Source organism: Pelodiscus sinensis, chromosome 7 (assembly GCF_049634645.1).
Source record: "Pelodiscus sinensis isolate JC-2024 chromosome 7, ASM4963464v1, whole genome shotgun sequence".
Lineage (NCBI taxonomy): Eukaryota > Metazoa > Chordata > Testudines > Trionychidae > Pelodiscus > Pelodiscus sinensis.
This window is the reverse complement of record NC_134717.1, coordinates 21,105,781-21,132,289: the sequence shown is the minus strand read 5'-3', so window position 1 is coordinate 21,132,289 and position 26,509 is coordinate 21,105,781. Positions and strand designations below refer to the sequence as shown.

The 26,509-nt window shown below is 37.6% G+C and overlaps 1 protein-coding gene across 1 annotated transcript in view; it reads left to right on the top strand.

The window, feature by feature from the left end:
* The window catches only part of LRP1B (LDL receptor related protein 1B), a 1,349,043-nt gene that overhangs the window by 609,444 nt on the left and 713,090 nt on the right, over window positions 1-26,509 (top strand). Inside the window, exons 6-8 of the mRNA XM_075933312.1 lie at window positions 3,293-3,412; window positions 5,106-5,234; window positions 21,511-21,768. Of these exons, the coding sequence (XP_075789427.1) occupies window positions 3,293-3,412; window positions 5,106-5,234; window positions 21,511-21,768 (507 nt within the window). The remainder of the gene's footprint in view (window positions 1-3,292; window positions 3,413-5,105; window positions 5,235-21,510; window positions 21,769-26,509) is intronic.

The following is a 26,509-nucleotide window of genomic DNA, read 5'->3' as shown; positions in this document are numbered from 1 at the left end:
AGATGAGCCAGAAGCTAAGTAATATAATGCTTTGATGGTCAGTATTCTGACATGGGATTGAAACGTGGCTCCTCGCCATCAAGACTGAAAGGAACTGGATCCCATTCAGATGAAACATCATCAAATAATCAAAAATATTAAATATTACAAATTCAAGTTCATTGATGAGATCCCTTTTCTAGTTAACCAGATCCCACTTTTTCAAATGGTTGCCCAATGTTTTTCAAGTGCTCACCAACTTCCTTGTAAGAATCATATTTGATTTTCACCCAAAGACAGCAGAACTGAAGAGACCCTCCAGAAGATCTAAACCATGATGGCTGGATGGCATCAACAGACACATTTACCTCAGAGATATCCTACCCCATTGGCACAGAGTGGAACATCATGTAGGCACAAAAATGTTTGAGGGCTTCTGTGTTCTCCCAGAGACAGCATGAGAACTAATCAGCCAACAAACTTGTACATTACAATTTTCCAAAATGAATATTGGTAGTTAGTCTGACTCTAATGCAGGCATTCATCCCACGAGGAAAGGGAAAAATAAAAGAAAATGGGTCATTTGAAGAAAGCTTGGCCTCTTTATAATTTGATGCTATCATTTCTACTTTTAAACATTGCTAACTAAAATAAGGAAAAGTAAAATCCTATAAAGGTGTTTATTTAAATTAAGGTGTCATGAACCACAGAGCAAAGAAAGTTGGAGTTCAGGCTGAAACTCCTTTCTTAACACTCCAGCTGAGTTCTGCTTTGAAACATACTCCGAATGGGCCCATAGTTTCAGTGACTTTGTACAAGTTATAAAACAGGGAAGATTTGATCCTTTTTTGACTTTTTGACTTCTATTGATTTCACTGGATTTTGGATTGTCTCATTTTACCCGAGAGCGCTGCTTTTTGTTTTAGACTAAAATTTGTACAATAATGAAAAACGTTTCCTTTTTTGTTATCTGGTCTGGCTTCACTGATGGGAAAGTTTGTTTGGTTTTGGTTTTCCTTCCCCTCATGGTTCTTATGGCACTTGTCTCAGAATCAGAAAATTCAACCTAAGTTTGTGGTAACCATCACAGGCAATCAGTCTTGAGACAATTTCTTTTAAGGAAACTAATTGTAATGATTTTGCATATGGTCAGATAACACTCAGACAGAAACAAGCTTTCAGGATTGATTTGAAGAAGAGAAAAGAGGCATTGCGTAGTAGTAGCCTGTTTCAAGTGCGGAGGATAACATGAAGAAGAGAAGAGAACGAGCTAAGCTGCTTTGTCGACAAAATCCTGTAGTCTAGACACAACCCTAGATGCAATAACACCTTCTGTCGACAGAACTCTGTCGACAAAAGATGTTATGCCTCGTAAAATGAGGTTTACCAGCGTCGACAAAACTGCTGAGTTCTGTCGACGTTATGTCGACAGAACTCAGCGGTAGTGTAGACGCAGGTATAGTTTTGTCGACAAAAGTCCACTTTTGTTGACAAAACCCTGTAGTTTAGACACACCCTTTGTTTCATTTGGAATGTAAATAAGTATACGTATATCTATCTTGCCTTTAGTTCCCTATCTCAGGCTGTATCCAGACTCAGGGTTTTTTTCGAAAAAAGTAGCCTTTTTTCAAAAAAACTTCACCTGCGTCTAGACTGCAGCTGCGTTCTTTCGAATTAAATCGAAAGAATGTGTCTTTTCTTCCGACGGCGGTAAACCTCATTTCATGAGGAAGAACACCTTTTTTCAAAAGTGCTCTTTCAAAAAAAGGCGTTCTTGAATGCCAACAGGGCTTTTTAGAAAGAGAGCATCCAGACTCACTCACTGCTTTCTTTCGAAAAAGCAGCTTGCTTTTTCGAAAGTACTGCTTGCAGTCTAGACGCTCATTTCTAAAGAGGCTTTTTTGAGAGATACTTTTGAGAGATACTTTAGACATAGCCTCAGACAGTAGTTCCATTTCAAGTTATCTTTAATGAAGGTTTATTGTTTAAGGTTCAAATGTGAGCTGGTTATTGGAAAGACATACTAAACTCAGGAGCAGACTAGCAACAGGGATCCAACAAAAGAAACTATAGCCAAAAAAAATTAATCCTCATTTTACAAAAAATAAAAATGGGGAACACACACACACCACATTTGAAAAGTACACAGAATGTGAGAAGGGACATTTTTTTCAGCAGCAAGCCATTCCATTAATTTTACATGATTTAAAAGTTGTAGGGAAGAGCCTCTAATTGAGAAAAGTGTTTGTCTTCAAAATAATAAAACTTTTCGTGCTAATAATTGCATTACTATGAGTCATAATGTCATGGATCAGTCACATTCAGTTCTCTCCCAAAGTACCACTCTCACACCCGGATGCAGGGCTTAGCAGCTACAAAATTAAAATAGAACACCCAAAGAGAAAATTCAGTCCTCAAATAAAACTGTTGACTCTTTTCTTCAACACAAATAGACCCCAACTAACAATGATTATATGGATTAAGGGCTACCTTCCAATAACAATTTATAAAGACCCCAAGTGTTAAAACCATAGCCAAATTTCTTTCTCATGGGTATATCCAATTACTTTAAGCTGGTTTCCAAAATGAATTTTCTCTGTGCATTGGAGCTTATTTTACAGTTCCCCTACAGCATCATATAGACTTGAATTGTGGAAAATATCTACAGATTTTGAAAGTATCAAATCATTTCAACTGCAGTCTTCCAATCCATTTCTTATTTTCCCCAGGAAGAGAGCAAATCTGTCAAAAGTCGATTAAACACCTTATGTTAAAAAGCAAAACTACTAGAAACTTCATTCAATTTTGGGGTGAAGTTGGTTTGGGATTTTTTTTTCTTTCTTTAGATCTGAGCCCCACAAGAAATAATACTTTTTCTACTATGGTGCTTCTGCTAAGTTTCAAGCCATTAGTATTATGGTTCTCATTTTGTCCTTATGGTATATATTTAATATTGCTCCAGCAGTAGATTTCTAGAGAAGAGTTCAGAAGTAATGAAATCTATTAAATGTTGTTTTGACTGCACACAACTAATGCACAAAAATTGAACGCCTGAACAGTGTTATAGAACTAGGTAATAATAAACTTTTAGTAGCTTTAGAGTTGCTCTCAATTTATTATAGTATAACAATTTTATTTTATTGTTGTGCTGAAAATTCAAAGCTTTTCACATATACTTAGTCTGATAAACTGGCAATAGCAGTATTTACTGCAAATAGTGCTGATTTTTCCTCCACAGACAAGTTGTGGTCTAGAAATAATGAGACCTAAGGTTTACCTTCTAATGAAATTTGGTTCTATTTTTTTTTCACAGAATTATTACCCAAATGCCAACGGATGAATTGCCAATACAAATGTGCTATTTCAAGAAATGGCACGGTCTGCTACTGTGAGGATGGATATGAAGTAGGTGATGATGGAAGAAACTGCAAAGGTAACTAGAAAATGTGGTTTCACTTTCTCTAACATTAAGGCCCAGCCTTACAAGAAACTCCATCAAGAACAAAGGTATCTTTGCAGACTTTCTTGCAGTATCTGAGCCTAAATTTGGTTGAGAATGGGTTAAATAGATGGTTAAACTATATTTACACAAACATGGCATGTAAGGTATTGAGGTACAGTAGTAGAGTATGGGACAGTGCAAGGGTCCTAATGAGTTTCCCACATTTGCTGTTGAAGCGGTTTGGCTGGAATCGCATTTATATTTGACATGTCAGCTGTATCTTCTCAATGGAAATAGCAACTTTTTAAAAATCTATGGTAAATTGTGAAGCACAGCAAAATTTACAGCAAGACGTGACAGTCCTCTCTCTGGTGTTTACTTACGAGACAAATGTGTCCCAATGGGGGGAAACTGTTACTCCATCCGGGCCAACTACTGAATATGGGAGTCAGAATATAGAGGATGATGTCAAGGATAGGAATACTTGCCTGTCCTCCCGCCCCCCCCCCCCCCCACACCCCATCCCATCCCATATTTCTCACACTGTTGACTCCTAGTCAGCAATTGAAACAATCAGCTATGTGTATTAGGGAGTGAAGATGAAACAGTATTTCACAGGACCACTTGTGTAATCTCATAGCATTCTAAATTTTTTGTGGTCCCACCAGTCTTCCAGTCCAGAATGATGATAGTCTAGACAACTCTGTGTCTGCAGTGTGAGGAGAAAGAGTATTAAGACCTGTCTAAGGCTGCTCAGAGAGGTCTGGGATGAGTTGTCTCTTTTCCAAGCAGCTGAGACTCCATATCCTCGACATTCTCTGAAACATTGTTAGCCATTTTGGGGGTATGACACCTCACAGGCATGTAAACTGGGGTCAGAATTTCCTTTTTTAAAAAAACCTTCAATCATATATCTTAGCTTGGCACTTGCCTTTTGATGGGTTTTCTGCTGTGAAGTACAGATTGAAGTTAATATGCGTTTTCTATTCCAGCAAAAGATTAATTTATCTTCCAACGACTTTTTTTTCCTATTCAAAAGTACATAGGGTTTTTCCATCACTTTGATAATATACGTACTGGCTATCATTCCTCCTCCCCACTTTAACAGAATTATTCTGCATACGTGTAATCTCTTATGTGTGTCTTTGAATTTATATGTTTCTGTTTTGTAATACCTGAGAATTTGACCCTGTATTTTTTTTTTTTATTTCTTGTCTTGAACATTTGAGTGATTTGCATTTTTATATCATTGTTAATTGTAAGTAGAAACTGATGATTCCGTGAAAGAGCTTAAACCATTTAAAATAGTTTCCTAATGTGAATGAGCTGGCGTGCATATTCAATCAATTTTCTTCTTTTGATATATTGCATCATTTGTTATCAATGTTAAATTTAAATGCCTGTACAGGTGGAAGTGGTCTCTGATGAGAGCAAAAACTCAAGAGGTTCCTTTCTTTAATTTAAATACTTGGATAGAAGCTAGCCTTCCAATGATAAATATTGGCCTTCTGTTTTTGTCACTGGCATAGTTTCATCATCAGACAGCTCAGATGAGATTGTGGCAGAAAACAATTGGAAAAAAATAAGAATTAATCAACAGAGTGCTTACCATTACTTTTATAGGAATTAATTATTTTTACTCTTAAGTGAGAACTCTTATATGTTATTTCAATGTATCTTTTAGATTTAAATGAATGCAACATGTATGGGACCTGTAGCCAAACCTGTATAAATACAGATGGATCATATACATGTAGTTGTGTGGAGGGTTATATACTTCAGCCTGACAACAAATCTTGCAAGGTCAAAAATGGTAAGTGTTTTTTTTAAACATTGTATGAATGATTTCTTAAAGTCCTATATGTCTGTCTGTCTGTCTGTCTGTCTGTCTTTCTGGTAAATAGGGTAGTTATTTATGTACATAATAGAGATGGATTTTAATTTAACACAGTTGTCCATTGTTAGAAATCTAGAAAAAAAAACTTTTCAGTTGTCATGGATTATTACTGAACACTTTTAAAGGAAGATTCTGGTCAAGGTTGGCTATCAAGTTATAGTGGAGGAGGTGTAGGTTGGATATTAAGAAAAACTATTTCACTAGGAGGGTGGTGAAGTACTGGAATGGGTTTCCTAGGGAGGTGGTGGAATTTCCATCCCTAGAGGTTTTTAAATCTCACCTTTGACAAAGCCCTGGCTGGGTTGATTTAGTTGGGATTGGTCCTGCTTTGGGCAAGAGGCTGGACTCGATGACCTCCTGAGGTCGCTTCCAGCTCTGATTCTAAGATCAACTATAAACCTTACTGAAAGAGTAAATAAAATCATGCAAGATACATTATTCAGCCAAGAATAGTGACGCACATACAATTTTCACATGAACCCTAATTCCAGATAACCTGGGTGTCAGGGGAAATTATCATGAAGTAATTAGACCTTTAGGATATTAGACACATGAACCTCTGCCTTGCTCCATGCAACTTTCTAGAGAGTTGATTTCAGTATATTAATATTCATATTATGCCTTATTGGTTAATTAATGCATATTTTATAAGCAATAATAAATTAAGTATTTAAGGTAATTAGTGAATTCTGTTTAATGAAGACAAATTGAACAAAACATTTCCCTATTCAGCAACCTATTCTTATTTTCTCCTATAATCTGTTCAACATACATAAGAATGGCCATACTGAGTCAGACCAAAGGTCCATCCAGCCCAGTACCCTGTCTGCTGACAATGGCCAATGCCATGTGCCCCAGAGGGAGTGAATCGAACAGGTAATGATCAAGTGATTTCTCTCCTGCCATCCATCTCCACCCTCTGACAAACAGAGGCTAGGGACACCATTCCTTACCCATACTGGCTAATAGCCATTTATGGACTTAACCTCCATGAATTTATCTAGTTCTCTTTTAAACCCTGCTATAGTCCTAGCCTTCAGAACCTCCTCTGGAGGCAAGGAGTTCCACACATTGACTATGCCCTGTATGAAGAACTTCCTTTTATTTGTTTTAAACCTGCTGCCCATTAGTTTCATTTGGTGGCTCCTAGTTCTTATATTATGGGAACAAGTAAATAATTTTTCCTTATTCACTTTCTCGACACCACTCATGATTTTATAGACCTCTATCATATCCCCCCTTAGTCTCCTCTTTTCCAAGCTGAAAAATCCCAGTCTCTTTAATCTCTCCTCATATGGGACCTGTTCCAAACCCCTAATCATTTTAGTTGCCCTTCTCTGAACCTTTTCTAATGCCAGTATATCTTATTTGAGATGAGGAGACCACTTCTGTATGCAGTATTCAAGATGTGAGCATACCATGGATTTATATAAGGGCAATAAGATATTCTCCGTCTTATTCTCTATCACTTTTTTAATGATTCCTAACATCCTGTTTGCTTTTTTGACTGCTGCTGCACACTACATGGACATCTTCCACGATGATGCCAATATTTCTTTCCTGATTAGTTGTAGCTAAATTATCCCCCATCATATTATATGTATAGTTGGGATTTTTTTCCAATGTGGATTACTTTACATTTATCCACATTAAATTTCATTTGCCATTTTGTTGCTCAGTCACTTAGTTTGGTGAGATCTTTTTGAAGTTCTTCACAGTCTGTTTTGGTCTTAACTACCTTGAACAGTTTAGTATTGTTTGCAAACTTTGCCACTGCACTGTTTACCCCTTTCTCCAGATCATTTATGAGTATGTTGAATAAGATTGGTTTTAGGATTGACCCTTTGGGAACACCACTAGTTACCATTCTCCTTTCTGAAAATTTACCATTTATTCCTACCCTTTGTTTCCTGTCTTTTAACTAGTTCTCAGTCCACGAAAGGATCTCTTATCCCATGACAACTTAATTTACGTAAGAGCCTTTGATGAGGGTCTTTGTCAAAGGCTTTCTGGAAATCTAAGTATACTATATCTACTGGCTTCCCCTTGTCCACATGTTTGTTGATCCCTTCAAAGAACTCTAATAGATTAGTAAGACATGATTTCCCTTTACAGAAATCATGTTGACTTTTGCCCAACAAATTATGTTCTACATGCTTCGCAATTTTATTCTTTACTATTGTTTCAACTAATTTGCTCGGTACTGAAGTTAAACTTACCGATCTGTAATTGCCGGGATTGCCTCTAGAGCCCTTTTTAAATATTGGCTTTACATTAGCTATCTTCCAGTCATTGGGTACAGAAGCTGATTGAAAGGATAGGTTACAAACCATAATTAATAGTTCCGCAATTTCACATTTGAGTTCTTTCAGAACTCTTGGGTGAATGACATCTGGTCCAGGTGACTTTTTAATGTTAAGTTTATCAATTAATTCCAAAACCTCCTCTAATGACACTTCAATCTGTGACAAGTCCTCAGATTTGTCACCTACAAAGGACGGGTCAGGTTTGGGAATCTCCCTAACATCCTCAGCCATGAAGACTGAAACAAAGAATTCATTTAGTTTCTCCTCAATGACTTTATCATTTTTAAGTACTCCTTTTGTATCTCAATCATCCAGAGGCTCCGCTGGTTGTTTAGCTGGCTTCCTGTTTCTGATGTACTTAAAAAACATTTTATTACCTTCTGAGTTTATGGCTAGCTGTTTTTCACACTCCTTTTTGGCTTTTCTTATTACATTTTTATACTTAATTTGCAGTGTTTATGCTCCTTTCTATTTGTCTCAAGAGGATTTGACTTCCACTTTTTAAAATATGTATTTTTATCTCTCACTGTTTCTTTTACATGGTGGTTAAGCCACGGTGTCTCTTTTTTAATTCTTCTATGTTTTTAAATTTGGGGTATACATTTAAGTTGGGCCTCTATTATGGTGTCTTTGAAAAGTTCCATGCCACTTGCAGGGATTTTACGTTAGTCACTGTACCTTTTAATTTCTGTTTAACTAACCTCATTTTTGCATAGTTCCTCTTTTTAAAATTAAATGCCACAGTGTTGGGCTGCTGAGGTGTTTTTCCCACCACAAGAATGTTAAATGTTATTATATTATGGTCACTATTTCCAAGCAGTCCTGTTATAATTACCTCTTGGACCAGATTCTTTGCACCACTTAGGACTAAATCAAGAATTGCCTCTCCCCTTGTGAGTTCCTGTACCAGCTGCCCCAAGAAGCAGTTATTTAAGGTATCAAGGAATTTTGTCTCCGCATCTTGTCCTGAGGTGACATGTACCCAGTCAACCTGGGGATAGTTGAAATCTTCCACTATTATTGAGTTCTTTATTTTGATAGCCTCTCTAATCTCCCTTAGCATTTCATAGTCACTATTACTGTCCTGGTCAGTTGGTCAATAATAGATCCCTACTGTTATATTCTTCTTAGAGCAGGAAATTACTATCCACAGCAATTTTATGGAACATGTTGATTCATTTAAGTTTTTTACTTCATTTGATTCTAAATTTTCTTTCACATATAGTGCCACTCCTTCACCCACATGACCTGTTCTGTCCTTCCGATATATTTTCTACCCCGGAATGATTGTATCCCATTGATTGTCCTCGCTCCACCAAGTTTCTGTAATGCCTATTATATCAGTATCTTCCTTTAACGCGAGGCACTCTAGTTCACCCATATTATTTTTTAGATTTCTAGCATTTGTGTACAAGCACTTCAAAAACTTGTCACTGTTTAGTTATCTGCCCTTTTCTTATGTGTCAGATTCTTTTTCATGTGAATGTTTTTCGTCTGATCTGGCCCATACTTTGTCCTCTTCCATCCTCTTCTGACTAAAATCTAGAGAATCTCTATGAATAGACTGTCCTCTAAGAGACGTCTGTGTCCAATCCACAAGCTTCTCCACACCAATTGGCTTTCCTCCATCTCTTAGGTTAAAATCTGCTCTGCAACCTTTTTAATGTTAAGTGCCAGCAGTCTGGATCCACTATGATTTAGGTGGAGTCTATCCCTCCTGTATAGGCTCCCCCTATCCCAAAAGTTTCCCTAGTTCCTTATAAAGCTAACCCTTCCTCCCTACACCATCGTCTCATCCACACATTGAGACTCTGAAGCTCTGCTTGCCTACCTGGCCCTGCACATGGAACTGGAAGCATTTCTGAGAATGCCACCATAGAGGTCCTGCATTTCAGTCTCTTTCCTAGCAGCCTAAATTTTGCCTCCAGGACATCTCTGCTACTCTTCCCTATGTCATAGGTACATACATGTATCACAACCACCGGCTCCTCCCCAGCACTACACATAAGTCTATCTAGATGGCTCAAGAGATCTGCAACATTCACACAAGGCAAGCAAGTCACCATACGCTTCTCCCGGTCATTGCAAACCCAGCTATATACATTTCTAATGATCGATCTCCCATTACTAACAACTGCCTATTCCTAGTGACTGGAGTTCCCTCCCCCGGAGAGATAACCTGAGTGCAAGAGGATACCCCAACATCTGGAAGGAGGGCTCTGACTATGGGAAGGTTTCTCTCTCCTCCCATTGACTGTTCTCCTTCCCTGAGCCTTTCATCCTCCTTAACAGCACAGGAGCTGTCTGACCAGAGGTGGGACAATTCTACAGTGTCCTGGAAAGCCTCATCTACATACTTCTCTGCCTCCCTCAGTTCCTCCAGTTCATTCACACTGGCCTCCAAAGTCCGTATGTGGTCTCTGAGAGCCAGGAGCTCCTTGTACCGAATGCACACACATGCTACCCACCCACAGGGCAGGTAATCATACCTGCTACACTGAGTGCAATAAGCAGGATAGCACCATGTCTGCTGCTGGGCTTGTGCCTGCATTCTCTCCTACAGCTACCTATGTTATTGATAGGGTTTCTAATTAATCAAAACTTCCTGATTTAAAACCCCACCCCCTGACTAAGCCTCAGCCAATTAACAGAGTCTTCTAGATTGAAAACCTTTAGAAGCTCAGAGCTTCCAACTGCCAGACACAGCACACGCACCTTCAAACAAACAAACAAAACAAACAGTCAAACACAAGCTCAGCACACAGCAAGTAACCCACAAACACACACTACAGACAGCCACTTATCTCAAGGGTCCCGTATTTGCCCCTACCTGGAGAACTCCCTCTCAAAACTCCCTGTTTGCTGCTCCTGTTTGCAACAGAATGACCAAAGCCTATTATAAAGGTATATTTTTATGTTGATGTATGAAAATCCAGAGGAAACAAATGAGTATTTTTCTGTGTCAATTGGCAGACTTGTGGCAGGTGCTGTGTTTTTGAAGCTAAAACTAGAAAATATTATGGCAAAGGAACTGTATAATAGTGTTATTTGATTGCATTTGGGAGTTATAATTTAAAATATTGATGAACTAAAAAAGTGAGACTTGAAACTTAAGTTTTGTATTGATGCAAGCTGTATGGTATGGATTTTAACAAACAGGTAATATGATACAAGCAATTCTGTACGGAGAAAACTATTTTAATAATCTTCCCAACCCTCTCCATTAAACATATTATTTTAGTGGGACGTAACAGGAATTGCATCTGATACAGTAAAACATTTCAGAACTTCAAAAGCGGATTGCTCCAGGACTGAAAAACAGTTGAGTTTTTGACCAATAGCTCACAAGTATAAATACAGCATAGTATGTAATGATTGTCTGTGGCAGCCATCTGTCATTATTTTAGTGACTCATGTTAAATAAGGTGGTGGCTACAGATAATTTCCTCAGAGAAATGCTCCTCTGTCTGTCTGTCTGTCTGTCTGTCTCTCTCTCTCACACTCTCCCTCATTACAGTTTGCAGCAATATTTACTCTTACTGGCAGACTCAGCAAGGAGCCAGTATTCAATAAACATAGACATCTGTAGAAGATAGTTCAAGTCATGGCTAAGATAGTATGAGGAAATGCATGTTGCTGCTAACCTTGTTGAAGTTGTTCTTTGAATAAGCAGAATATGAGTTCCCAAATGCTTTCATTATGTGGGTTACATCTTAATAGACAGAAATTTTCACATGGACCCCATGCTTCACTGTTTGCAATTGCATTAACCCACCTACTATTGGACTGACTATTTAATGTGTCTATGACAATTGCTTCAAATGTTTACACTGGAAAGTAATATTACAGAGGTATTTTGGCTTCCTTTGTGCAGTTTAGCAGGTGGAAACAAGGCCAGCTGCAGTCAGTATTCATTTTAAATCATATTTATTACAGTAGTGCATAAGGATCAACTGAGATGTGGGTCCCATGGTGCTAAATACTAGACAAATACAGACTAGTAGAGTGTTCCGCCCCCCTCCTCCCAAAGATCTTACAGTTAAATAGACCAGACAGAAGCAGTGAAGAAAGGGGTATAATGCACAAACAGAATGAACATGTGATGGCAGCAAGCAGCATATTAGCACCACAATTTTTTGTGCCAGAGGTTATTTAGGATGGTCTAAACTGAAGATAAGAGTTGTAAGAAAAAAGATGAAGCCAAGATGGAGAGAACATGATGGGGAGAGGGGAGAAGGGGATTGGAGCAAACAATGAATCAGCATAGGGCAGAGAGTCCCCTCAAAAATATAAATGTTTCTGTTGATGTCAAGAAGTTCCTCCTTTGGCTGATTCTGTTCCTATGGGCTGGAGCTTCTGTCTGTAATTTTTCTCCAAGGCTACATGGTGGGTAGAGGAGAGAGGATGAGGGGAAAAGGAGACTCTACCTGTATCTTAATGCCTCTAAAGGGAGTAGCTATATACATAGATAGTTTTATATGGGCTGCTAAGTGCTCTGGTGACCCATAGCCAAATTCAGTCTCCTGTGCCCAAATCTGTCACCTTTCAGAAATCTTGAGTTGAAACTGAAATATGACAAAAGGTAGAGGACTGGAATCTGATCCATATATCTCTGTTTTATAACTCCATTTTATTAATGCAATAACCCCTAATTTGGTGTAAATGAGTGCAGAATTTGAGTTATAATCTTTTTGGCAGGAATTTAGTAAGGGATGAATCTGCTCCAGCCTCTGCAGTCATGCTGTTCTGCTGGCCAAAAGATCTGGGGAGAGAAATAGAATTCCAAGAATGTGCTCTGATATCTGTACCCATTACGAAGCCTTAAGCTCAGTTTTATACAGATTAGTTTGCAGAGCTGAAAGGGGCAGGTGGAATTGACAGTGGATCAGTCAAAAGAGTGAAGCCAAAGAAACCACTGTTTCATGTATCCACCCATCTCCCTCCACTATCAAAGAGTACAGTGGGGCCAAACTGTAGTAGTGGTGACACAGTGTCCAGAAGTAGAGAATTCCATCATTGCTATATAATATTGACGGCTCTTGGACTGTGTGCTGCTATGCGGTATTAAGGCTAAGTGTTTATCATCTTGATTAACTATATCACACTGTTACTTCAAGGGATATAAATAAGAGGCCAAATTGCTCAGTCTGGAGTATATCACTTTTCCTTTGTAGCGCCTTATTTGTGAGGATATTCAAATAGCTGTCATAATAGCTATTGGCTCACCTTGTTTTTCCAGTCCTTTTAACAACAGCTTCCATTTATGAATAAAAAACTAGTTAATGATTTATTCAGGTACAAAAAAAGAGATGAGATGTGGTTTTTCAGAACATGAGTTCTAAGTCTTTTTTTTTTCTTTGCCAAGTTTTCAGGCTATGTTGAGCAATCTGAATTTGATTAAAAGATTATTTTGTAAATGAAGTTTGAAAGTTTAAGCTCTGGAAGAAAGGTGATTTCTCTTGCCAAAGCTCACACAAGATTTTATACCTCAGGCATCCTTGATCTAGAAAGAAATGGCTTCTAATGAGAGGAAGATATTTCTTCTTTGATCAAAAGCAGACTGCCTTGCTCAGTCTTTACTGCAAGCATGTGTTTCTATTATTTTAGAAAAAAATTCAGCACTCCTAAATGGACTTGATAGCATTGAGCTTTGATGAAAGTTCAGAGAATTAAAATTCTAAGGACTTAACGTATACATCACTCCTGTTTAGGGTTATTATGAGTAAATAATTTTTAAAATATATTCTGTCCTCTTTTGTGCCATGCTACCTATAGTATCTTTTCGACTCTCATTCTGACAATCGTGACAACATTTGTTGATAAGGACCAAGTGCTTATATTTTACCACTACAAAGCGTGCACTATTGAAGTATAGTACCCCTTAATAAGTGTTCTTCCAGCAAAACAGTACAAAGTTGCTTGTAATATTTCCACTCTGTTTTCTCCTCTTTCTCAGTGGAAATCACTGCAAAGTAATACATTTCCTGGCATATCGAAAGATTTTCTTCTACAGTAAAGTTGCTAGTGATGGTGATGAGGTCATGGGGAGGGCAGAGGAAGCAATGCAGAAGTGATGATATTTGATGTGTTGTGACTCAGCTTACTCTTCTGTAATTCAAGCAAAGATCAGGCAGGAAAAGAATACAAGTGTTTTATCTTCATCAGTGCTTCACAACCAATCTAGAGGAAAATTCACTTTTATTTGGCAAACTGTGAAATAATTATAGACACTTTTGTGGGTTAGAAATGTGCCATTTTCTTCTCTTCTAAAAATAATAGAGTAACAAATGTGACTATGTAATTTTTGTTATCTGGGTAAACTACATAACCTAATGCTAATTGTACCTTTATTCATCAACTTTTAGTAGTAGTAGTAGTAGTAGTTGTAGTTTCAGTTTCATTGAGGTGGAAACTTATTACATTTATTATAATTTAATTGAAATCTACACAAAGTGTTATTCAACTTTTTCTGTGTTTTAACTATCTGTTAGAGTATCTTAATATGTTACCCAAGAACCTTATTAATCTTTTTATGTATACATGGCTAATAAAAGACTGAGGTAATTTAATTCAGCATTTATATATGTTTAAAAATATTGACTCCTGAATCTCTTGGTATCTATGTATAGTTGGAAATAATGGGTAACTATCCCACTGTGAAAAGCATGATCCAGTGAAAGATTACTGTATAAGTAGAACATTCTTAACATTGTTATGAAATACTCAAATGATATTCTCTGGAGGCCAGAGTTGACTTGATTATAATTAAAGTACTTGACAACAAGTGTAGAATCAACATGTCTTTTCAGATTTCCTTTCTATGTTAGAGAATATATGGATAAAGATAATCTGTCTATAGGTATTTTGAACCATCCTATAAGGGGTTAATGGAGTACTACATCCCTGATATATTATTTAATTAGATGGTTTTAAGTACATACAGAAAGGATGTTGTTCTCTATCATAGTCTTCCACACGTAAGGCAACATGTTCTATTCAGAACTGCAGACCGCTCCAAGACCTCAGCTGCTGTTCAGATAATTTGTACTTTTAGTAGAGTGGAAACTGATCAGTATTGTTAATCTTCACTGTTATTTTTCAGAAACTGTGTGCAGGAATGAAACTGACAACCATCAGGTCATTTTTTACTCTGTTACTGCTTGGAAAAGCCATGTGCAAGAGCAGAAATAAGCAGTAGAATGGTTCAAAGAGTAGGGGAAGCCAAGGAATGGAGGTAGAATGGCAGACACACCATCTGCTTGTAGCATGCAGAAAGCTGAGGGAGAGAGAAGGCAACAGAAGGAAACATTCAGCTATCATAGCAATCAGGTGGCTTGTGTGTGTATGTGGGCCGTTGGACGGAGTATATGAGTGTGCGCCGTTGATTTAATGGATGAGAAATTTGACTGGATCCACAAAGGGCAGCGAGCTTTAGGCTAACGATGGAGTGTATACAGAGATAGGCCCCACCTCTATCTGAACTCTCAGTTGCCCATTGGCCAGCCAGAGATGATTGGATCTTGCTTCCCACTGTCAGTTTTTAAAAACTTGTCTGAAAGCTAAGAGGAATACATCCTCTTCACAGCTGAATACGTTATCCCTCTTTAATGTATAACAATATTAAATACGTAGTTATATAATATAGGCATTTTGTTTTTAGGTTGCTACAGCTCTGATTTATTTCCTGTTCAGAGGGTCAGGAAGGATTTTCCCCATTGGTGCCAAATTTGGCCTTCATATCACACTTAAGACACAATTAACTTATATAGCTATAGGATTTAGCAATTTAATGCTAGGATTTGTATAGAAGTTGGTTTGTTGCAACTACCAGCAGGTGATCAGGGCACATAAAAGGCAAAAGAGTCAGCAATCCGAAATAAGAGACACAGGATTTTGCTGATGGGACTCCATTTCAATAGGAAAGGTGAAATGATTCAGCAGTAGAAACTCTACTCCTATAGCCTCAGCTATGGGCTATCTGGTAGAAGCCCTGTAAACCCAGCACTAGAGCCACCTGATACATATTAATGAAGTTGCAGCCTGCCACTAAAAATCCATCCCAGGCCTTGTCCTTATTCACTTGTGCTTCCAGATCATTCTTCCTGAAGCTCTGTAGCACCGAGTTATGGGAAAAGGGAAGGAAAAGGGCTCCCACTACCCAATAATTGATACAAAAAAATGGAACTCCATAATTCTTTCAATGACTGCTTAAAAAAAACAACGTAATTAGCAGCAGTATGTGACAGTTAACTGTTACAAAGTGCTTCTTTTCCTAACAGAGGTTTCAGTAATGGGGGTTTATTAATCAACTGTGGTCCCTTCCGTGAAGAATTTGTCAATAGAAAGTGCCACCTTCCTGGGCCCTATGCTCTGCCTTAACAGCATTCCAAATTGCCTGTAGTCATCCAGAGTAATCATTGGGGTGAACTAGGATCCTGATGACTGACAGTACACAATCTTCCATAGGGATAAAGTTTTGCTGAGATTATGTCTAAATGTGCCCCCAAAATAATCTTAGCTTTTCTTCTGAGTTGGACAATTCACTTACCTGACTTCCTTCGAAAGCCACAGATCACCAGCAAAGACAGGAAGCTTCACTATTTGCAAGTCTGGTGAGTGTTGGCATTCTACCTTTGGCAATCATCGAGGCTGTGGAATGGATGAGAGGGGAAGCAATCTCTTCCCAGGTACTTTTCAAGTGGATTTCAGAGTGTGTTCTATTGGGTTATAAGTTAGGAAGAACCCCTTCTCCACAGGGTGAGACTAGAGCCTGGGCTTCATCAGTTGCTTCACCTTGAGACATCTCTCTCACTGCAATATGGGAGGCAGCTAACATGGGATTCTGTTCAGACCTTTAGGAGATATTAAGCCCTGTTACAAGCTTCTGCAGCAGATGTATTTTTCTCCTCCAGTCCTCCAGTCATTGGTATCAGAGAGGCCCTCACCCCCTTCTCTGCAGTGAATACTGCTTGTCAGTCACCATAACTTGCAGAAGAAAGGAGGAGCAACTGTAACCTGAGTTCTTTAAAATGTGGACCCTATCTTTATTCTCCTACCTTCTCCTTCCTCTCTACTGTAGAGCATTACACTGGACAATTTGTAGTAGATGAGAAATTTGGAGAAATGGAGAGATGGTCAGCCCAAATTGCTGCTTATATTCTTGGTTCAGAACACAAGGAGGAAAAGGGTGCAGATGGAGACAAATGGATGCTTCTAACAAAAATGTTCTAGTCTCAGGTTCATGGAATACATATAAACCAAAATGTGAAATACACACAAGGACCACACATCTCAAAAGAACACTAAGTTCTGAGGAGCGCTAAGAGCTGGTGTGTGGGAGGGGTATTCATACTCTAGGCAGCACTGAAGACTGGCTGCTTCATCCCTACCCTTTCCAGGAGCATGGAGCCATGTCCCCCAACATTGACCAGGGGACCACAAAGGCTATCGGCTCTGCTAGTATTTAAGCTCTCTGTCTACAGGGAAAACAGGGACAAAACATGTATGGGTTGAGGTAAAAACTATTGTGTAGAGAAAAATATAGATAAGGAATCGAGGTAGAGAGAAAGAAGAGGAAATAATAAATGCAGACAATTTTAGGAAAAAGATAAACACTGATCTACAATAGGAAAGAGCATATAATAATCAAGGGAAAGAAATATGGGAAAACATAAGCAAGAGAAACAAAGTCAATAGAATCAAAGTCAATAGAAGCACACTGGCATCGAATCGAACACTGTGAATAGATTATTCAATGGATTATTCGTCAGACTCCAACAAGTATTTTATTCACTTGATGGTCTTCTAGTAACTGATTGGCTCATCAAATACTGTTCTTCAAATGTGTTGTTAGATAAAATGTATCAAATAGTTCTAATGAATATTAATTTCAGCATTCTACTCTCCACAGTGCTAAATTGATTTTTAAATCTCTGTTATAGTAGAATGCTGACTAATAATATCACGTGTAAATACAGCACACAATATTTTGAGGTTTTGAATTGAAAATGGGGTTGCTTTAGGTGACTAGTCTTCATATAGCAATTTGGGCTTTTTTTCACATTGGCTTTTCTTACTTGGTCCTTAGGTTTTTAAGAATTAGGTAAAATTTCCAAGGCCTGCATCTGCTTTTGTTGCGGTCAGGATCTGGCCCTATTAGCACCATTATCCAAAGCAGTGAAATAATTTCTATTGAGACTTGAGAGTAATGCATATTGTAAATATGAGTCCTTAAATTTCTACAAAAGATATGCAATGTTCCATATAGTTCCTGCTGATACCTTCTTTAGGAATGAATGAGTTAAAGCATAGGTTGCAAGTTTGCTTATTGTGCTATAAGGAACAAGTTGTAATTTAATAGTTGACCATATCTGTGATTATCTCAGCATAACACCAGATTTGAATGTCAATTAAAATGCATCCAGAGTTACATTTAAATTCTAACTATTCTCAGGCAATTTCAACATTACCAAGCATTAGGGAGTTCTACATAACACCATGGTATCTTATCTTGTGGTTCAACATTTTTTGCCAAGATGTATTTAATTAATAACTCATTCTGAGTGAGCTTCAATCATTTTGGGCCCTATGTAGGCATCTACTATGCTTTTTTAATTGCACTTTCATATGTAAACTTTGCACTTGACAGCTATAATCTGTTAATTTTCTTTGGCACAGTCAACCTATTGTCATGGGTGGTGGTATAAATATGTGAGACTAGCTCTTGAATTGTTTATCAGAGCTTCAGGGAAAAAATCCCATCATTGCTACAATAAACCAAAAGGTGAGGAAAGGAAGAAGTGGTATTATCCAAACAAAGAGTCTAGGGGCCAACCTCAGAATTGATTACAGATAGACTCAGGGAAAGCACTTAGGTTCAGCTCCACAAAAAGATTTGCACTGAGCATTGCAACACCTTCCATGCACTTTAAAAAAAATCACAGAAATAATTTGATCCTCAAAATGCAATTCAAGGCACCGAGGTTTCCTGTACAATGAATGGGGAGAAACAAGCACTGAAGAATGTGAGCCACAAAAGCCAGTTTCTGGGTGTGGAGCCACATTACTTAGTCAATGGAAGGTACCAGGTGAGAGCTGGGTCCCAAAGCTCCTTCCATTTCATGTAGCTAGGTGCCCAAGATGAGCTACCAGGATACACTTATCTGTGCTAACAAGACACACCCAGTAATCCCTATTCTGCAGTCAGGCAGCTTGGGCATTTAATTCGTGTCTTGTGAGAATGAATTAGGTACCTGCCCCATTTGCCACAAAATAGCTGGAGGAGCTCACCTATCACTTTAATCCCAGTTGTTAGAGCATTTAGCTGAGATGTGAAAGCTTCAAGTTCCTCCTGTCTGAAGGGAAGAAAATATTCCAAACTCTCATAAAACTGGGATATTAGAGATTCTGAAATAGGGTTCCCTTATTTTCTTCTGCAGAATCTGTTTCAGTATGGATATATAATTAGATTAAGTGGAGCAAATGGGTCTCAGTCTCTCAGTTTCTCAATTTCCTAACCTTCTGGAGGTAGATTCATCCTTTCTCTGCTGAGTTCTCTCTCGTCTGATGAGTCGTTATGTATTTAGTCAAAGTGTGGAAGTTCAACAGGAGAGATTGAGGAAGCCTCACATCAAACTATCCTGTAGCCTGGTAGTTAGGGCATTCTGGTGAGAGAACCCTGCTCATATCCATTCTCCCCCTTGGACTGATGGAGAAATTAAACTTGGGTTTTGAACATCCTAAGTGAATGCACTCACCACTAGGCAAAAAGTTAGAAGGTTGTCCCCACTACCTCCTCTTAATAGATTTCCCATGGGCCCTGATACTGCAAACAATTAGGCATTTAGGGCATGCCTACCGTAGGAAATTATTTCAAAATGTATTGAAGTTATTTTGAAATAATAACTCCTGAAATAACAATTTCAAAATAAGTGTTATTCTTCATGACAAACAAGAATTGTTGTTTCAAAATAACCAGCCTGTTATGTTGAAATAACAGGCTTGGTAGTGTGGATGCTCCACTTGTTATTTAGAAATAAGGGGAGTTGTTTCAAAATAACTCCCAGGGCTTAGTGTAGCATCTGATCAGAGGTTTTGTGAATATCACTGCCACCTAAAACAGGGATTTATACATTTAAGTACCTTAGTAGATCTAAGCCTTACCTTTTGCTGCTGCTTCAGGAAGGGGCAGAATGCAATTTCCCTAGTGCACAGTGCAGATAGCAACCTTTCTATAATGAATCCAGAAACCTGGCTATTCCAGATTGCCAGATACAGGCCATACACTGCAGCATGCTGAGAATATCAGACAGGCCCCCATCTTGATTTTAAGGTAGCACCAGTTCAGAATCCTACTCTGCTTTTGTAAAGGGTAAAATATTTTTGCCGGATTTTTCTTAGTTCTGATTCTAATTCCTTTGTGTTCTATTGCAATTATTTATGCCAAATACACTATTATATACTGAACATGAGCATTTTATATACAAATATTAATGAAAATTCAGAAAATACATCTAGAAAGGTTAGCTTCCTTGTTGCTTTAATGAGCACCCATTACAATGCAAAAAAAAATCCCAATAAATGTTATTCATTTCTGTGGCTTTGAGAGTTTATCCATCCTTTAGTGTATGGTACTGAGTCTTGAATGGGATACTAAACCCATTCCATTTATCTGGTTTGAGGAGCGGCATTGAGTGAGTTAAAATACTTAATCATCACTGTTAATAAAGCATATTATATTTTAAGTACTCATCCTTCATTAATTTAAATGTTATAAATGATTAGCAGTGATTTTATTCAATTAAAGCAAACCAAACAATGACAAGTAGCACATTTTTATTCAAATTATATTTTCTTTGTCTATTTCTGAGTTACCCTTCTCCAAAACCAATTTCTTTAGTCTGACTCTGCGTATATTTTCTTGATAGAAATTTCAAATCTTCCATTCCCATGGCAGTCAAACACATCCCTAACAACCTTTCTCAAGCTGAGAAAATGAAAAACTCATTCAAGGACACCATTAGTGTAGAAGAACTGTAATTTAGAGGGCAAAATTAATGCCGTTTATTTTACTGGAAATTCTTTTGGGAGGCATCCTAGCAGGCATTAGTGTTTAGAACAAAATACAGTGATGGTATTGTAATGTATGTTCCTTGTAACATATCCAGCAACATAAATTACATTACTTCCTATTCCTGTTCTATTCCTGCTGGCAGGGATATTGTGTAGTGTATTTAAAACCTTGTACCCTGTTCCTGGTGACATAAGACATATCATCTCCATAAGATAGCCACTTTTCACTATAACTTTGGCCATGAAGTTAGCTTTCCAAGCAGCATTCTCTTAGGCCCAGCGGAATCCTGATCTCCTGCAAGGCAGGGAGAGGCTGTCCATCCATTTCTACTAGTAATGTTGAATACACACCACTTCTAAAATAACTTACCAGTTTACTAGTTCTTCTTGGTCTCTCATTCTCAGAAAGTGTTTATGGACTGGGTAGAAATGATTAATTTAGTTTGTAATTCTTTCTGTTTTGAGTTACATATAAGTGAATCCGTTGAAGAAACTTTGAGATAAATCTGGATGCTAATTCATTTTCTTCTTGTCATTATTATTTGCTTGTTTGTATTGCTGTAGCCCTAGTCATGGATCGGGGTCCCACTGTGCTAGGTGATATACAAAGAAAGAACAAGAGCAGAGTGAATGTCTAGATTCAGTGTTACTGAATAGTAATCTCAATTATTGTGGTGTATGTATTTGCAGCAAAAAGAAAAATCAATGTGTTAAATATTTGTAAATATACAGCTATGGTAACATAAGTACTACATGTGCTCTGGCAAGATGGTAATAGAATAATCTATCAACTAACCTTTTTGCTCATTTTTTAGAACCCAGTGATAGACCTCCAGTTCTTCTGATTGCAAGCTCTGAAACGATTGAAGTTTTATATCTGAATGGAAGTAAAGTTTCTACTCCAAACTCAGTGAAAGGAAATGGAATTTATACATTGGATTTTATATACAACAAAGATGCAGTTTGCTGGATTGAATCAAGAGAATCTTCAAGTCAGCTGAAATGTACCAAGATATCAGAAACTGGGAGATTAACAGATGAATGGATAATAAACATTGCTCAGTATCTTCACAGTAAGTGTTTTAGTTTTGTTTGTTGGATTCCTTTAGCAAACCGGTATAAAATGCCTGTCTTTCTAGCTAACTTTGTTTGCAGACTTAAAAACTGAAATTTTGGTGCTTAATGTAGCTGATATTTCAATATATTCTGTTGCTCTGCTTATGCATTAAATATTGAAAGGCACAAAGGCATTTTGCTGCTTTGTTGCTGTTTCCCTCTCTAACACATAGACACACAGGCTTGAAAAAAGCTGTGAATTTTCACAGAGTCTAAGTGCAGTGTGTGATAGGTATGACATTACAAAAAAAAAACACAAAAGAATAAACTTGAAAATGCCTTTTTCTCTTAAATGTGTTGATAGATAAAACTTGTTGAAAATATTTGTTTACTGCCAGATAAATTATAAGACACTAATTAACAACATGTACCTATAATTGTCACATTTACAGTATATTAGCAGAGCTTCAATATTTTCAAACACTTGTAATATTTCTCACTTTTGCATTAGGAAGATTGGGAACCATCTTCATGATGAGTTATCCTTCAGTGCAGTTTACCTGGAGTAGAAAGATTGTGCAGTGCTAAACATTAGAATGCTTCTGAATTGGACTTTTCATCATTTTGTCGTCTTTTTCTGAAAAAATTCCTCGGTCCTCTCTGGAGTAGAGATGGGACCGAGCAATTTGATCTAGATTTTAAACCTAATCACCACCAAGTTTGGGAGCATTTGGACAGTGGGTTTAATTGGGACTATTATGGAGTTAGGGCCAGTTGCAAACTATGAATATTGGTCAGTTTTGAATTTTTTTCCATCCATGGGTGGAATAAATTTTGTTGTGTGCATTAAGTCATGGGTGGATCTGTACTACAAATATAAACACAGAGTGCCTGCTGTTGATGGCTGTGGGCACTCTGTTGGGTACGTCTTCACTGCAGGCTAAAGTTAAGATACGCAACTTCAGCTACATTAATTGCATAGTACCTTAACTCCACTTTTGGCGCTGTCTACACAGCAGGAAGTTGAAGGAAGTACTTCAACATCCCTTACTCCTCATGAAATGAGGGTTAGAAAGCTGAAGTATTTTTTCAAAATAATGGGCTTGCTGTGCAGACATATACTCTGTTATTTTGAAATAAGCATGCAGTGTAGACATAGCCTTACTCAGCTAGATGGCACAAGAATATCTTCTAGGTGACCACCCAAGCGCTCAGCTTATAGGAAACACTGATGCAGGTCCTGATGATGAATCTCTACACTTAAGCCAATTGTTCCTAAGAGATTTCACTACTGCTATTCAGCTTGCCAAGAAAAATGCCCTTTACAGTGTATGCCTATAGGATAAGGAACTCAATCCCTCTTAGATACTCATCCCTGCCTATCCTTTATTACTTAAAAAATCAAGAACTCTTTTTTTATTCAGAGGAATTTACTACTTTATCCAGTGTCTGCATTTCTGTGTGATCCTACATTTTTCCTCAGGTACTAAGACTGTTCTGTATTTTTTGAAACTTGTTCTTATTTTATTTGGATTTCTATTGTGCACTTTCAGAATTCTTTATATTTTCACTACAAAGCCCCAATTATCTTGTCAGTGTGATTGGAGTAGGCATTTCCTAAATACCTATTGTTGTGTAAAATATAAAGAATTTGTGTGTGTGTGTGTGTGTGTGTGTGTGTGTGTGAGAGAGAGAGAGAGAATAAACAAAATTAATGGTTTATATTTAACAGTTTAACTCCATCATCAAAGCTCAGCCACAGTGCATTCTTTGGGATTTTTTCAATTCCCTTCTATGCTTTTTCCTCTTCTAAGCTTGAGAAGACTTACCAGTCTGCATGCTGCAGGGATTTGCAAAAGCAACTCTGTTTTCAGAGTCAGGCTTGAACTCTGGTTGTGAAATGTACATAGTGGCTAAAGTCAGTGAGTTTTCATACCCAATGGCTACGTCTACACTGGCCGCAAGTACTTGCGCAAGAACACTGATGTTCTAATGTATAAAATCAGTGCTTCTTGCACAAATACTCTGATGCTCCCACTCAGGGATAAGCCCTCTTGCACAACTGTTCTTGCGCAAGAGGCCAGTGTAGACAGGCAACATAAATTTCTTGCGCAAGAAAGCCCAATGTTTAAAATGGCTGTCGGAGCTTTCTTGTGCAAGAGAGCATCTACACTGGCACGGATGCTCTTGTGTAAAAGCACATCTTTTGTGCAAAGGCACATGCCAGTGTAGACGCTCTCTTACTCAAATAGTCTAATGCAAAAACTTTTGCGTTAAAGAGTATTTACACAAAATCTTGCCAATATAGACTTAGCCTATGTGTTTTCACATCAGTATATGGACTCTATGTTTTTTCCTGGATTTTTTCATCTAAAAATTTGGTCTAGATACTTTAGAATTCATATTTTCTTTATTATGGAGTACGATACAATATTCTCTCCAACTTTTAGTTTAATCTTGATTTAGAGAACCATTTAATAGCCTTATTCCCTGCCTCATGAGAAGGATAAAAGTAATCCACCTGGTGAGTTAATCAGGTGCTTCTAATCACACAGAGACCTAATCTCCCCTTGCAGCTACCTGAAAATGTATCCTAAAGGGGAGAATAGGCTCTCTGATGGCTATAAAGCATATTCTCTGGATAATTAAATTTTAGCATCTCCTTCTCTCACACACACATACACATGATTCATTTAAATTTTTCTCATTATGCAGTGCTTACTTACTATAAATGAATTCAGTTTCATTGACAACCAGTAAAGAACAAATAAAGATTTGGCATGTTCATGTATCAGCTAAACCATACAAATGGCCGTACCCATAGAATTCTACAAATGAACTGGAGGTTTTGTTTCTAATCAAGAAAGATATTCCCTCTTGTTTGGTGTTTTAGCCAGAAACAAGTCTAACAAAAACCATTGGCCACACAGGTGAAATCTTTGTTCAGAAAAAAAAGAAAAATAGTGTTCCTAGCAATGCTTTTTTATACCTGTCTTGCAAGGAATCTGTTTGCAACCTAAGAAAATTCAATATCTTTATCAATGACCTGAAAGAAAATATAACATCAGTAATAGTAAAGTTTATCCAGGACAAAAATGGTGGTTTGATAAACGATGATGAGGAAAGTTACATAGATTCCTCTGGGTTGTTTGGTGAATGTGCTTTACAGAGCCAAATGCAAGGTCCCATATCCAGGATTGTCTGTAATTTGAAGACTTTAAATCAAGATTTGAGAACCTGAGTAAATCTGCCACAGTTCTGAGCCCACTACAGGAGTTCTGTGGCCTGCAATGTTCAGAAGATCAGACTGGATGATCATAATGGTCTCGTCTGACTTTACAGTCTGTGAGGAACAAGGAGGTAGATCCTGAAAAGCAATCTTAGGCTCTTATGAATTTACCTGCTACTGGGCTAAGGGATATTCTGGGGTGGATTTCTCTCAGTGACTCCTGTTGAAGCTGTCCCACACTTTATAACTAATTGAATAATCATGGGACCAAAGAAAGAGTGAGAGCGACACCATAGCCCAGTGGTGAAGGTAGTCTTGCATGATTTGGGAGACTTAAATTCAGATCTCTGAGCCTATGACAGTATAATTAGATACAAAGGATGAAACCATTTCAACAGGACAGACAGAAAGACAGACCCACCCTGGAATATTCTGTAGTATAATAGTTAAGGCACTTGCCTAAGAGATATAACATGAACATATGGCTTCAAATCTCTGCTCCACTTTCTTTGTGGCTACCCAATGTAGCTCCATCTGAGCGAAGTGACTTGTGGATTGCTATCCTGATGTACCCATATATTGTATAGGCAGCTTAACTCTGTAGATTCCGTCAGACAGCAAAGCACCTATAGTTAGGCATTGTGATACTGACTCTTTGTGGATCCACTCCAAAGAGTGAGGGAATGTTTATAAGGTAAAAGACTATATCCTGGAAAACAGGAAAAAGACTTAGGGGTTGTAGCAAGAGCTCCCAGTGCAATGCTGTACTTAAGAATGTGAAAATGTGAATACAGTTTTTGGATCTATAAGATATTTTTTACTTCAGCATCATTCTCCCTCCATATCCTCTGACACCATGACTCTTGCAGATCTAGAGAAGAGTAAAGGAAGGCTAAACATTTCAAAGTGCAGAAGAGTTTTTTTTAAAATGATAAATGAAAATAATATTACTTCTTTTGCTGCAGTCATCACTTTTTTATAAGACATTCCATGAAAATTTATCTCAAAACAAGCAAAAGAGTCTGTAACCATCTTATTTATGCAACATCTTTTATATATATACTTTGATTAGATTATTGTGCTTGTAACTCAGTATTTTTGTGTTTTGATATTCTGTTTTGGAATTATTTTGTTTTGAAAAATTTTACTATCAACATCTTCAACTTATAATTAGTTTGATGCAGCTCTGAAATGTGAGTCTGTACTAAATAGTTCATAAATGTCATTTTCTTACTACCAATTATAATATTAATTAATGTAAAAAGTACTAGAACAAAAACCCCCACCAAAAATAGCATTTTTTCTAGTGTGGAATTAAAGAAGGGAAAAACAAATGAACATTAGGATATAAGATTCTGGTTACATACAGGTCTTCACACACACAATATGTATTTACTTATGCCTTTGAAATTCATATACACTAAGTTGGCTTTTTCCAGACTTTACACAGTATTCCAATGTACTGTCCTTTGAAACCAGACTCTATACATGGGCTATTTACCTTGCTAAGTCTACAGTGGATTTTTGTG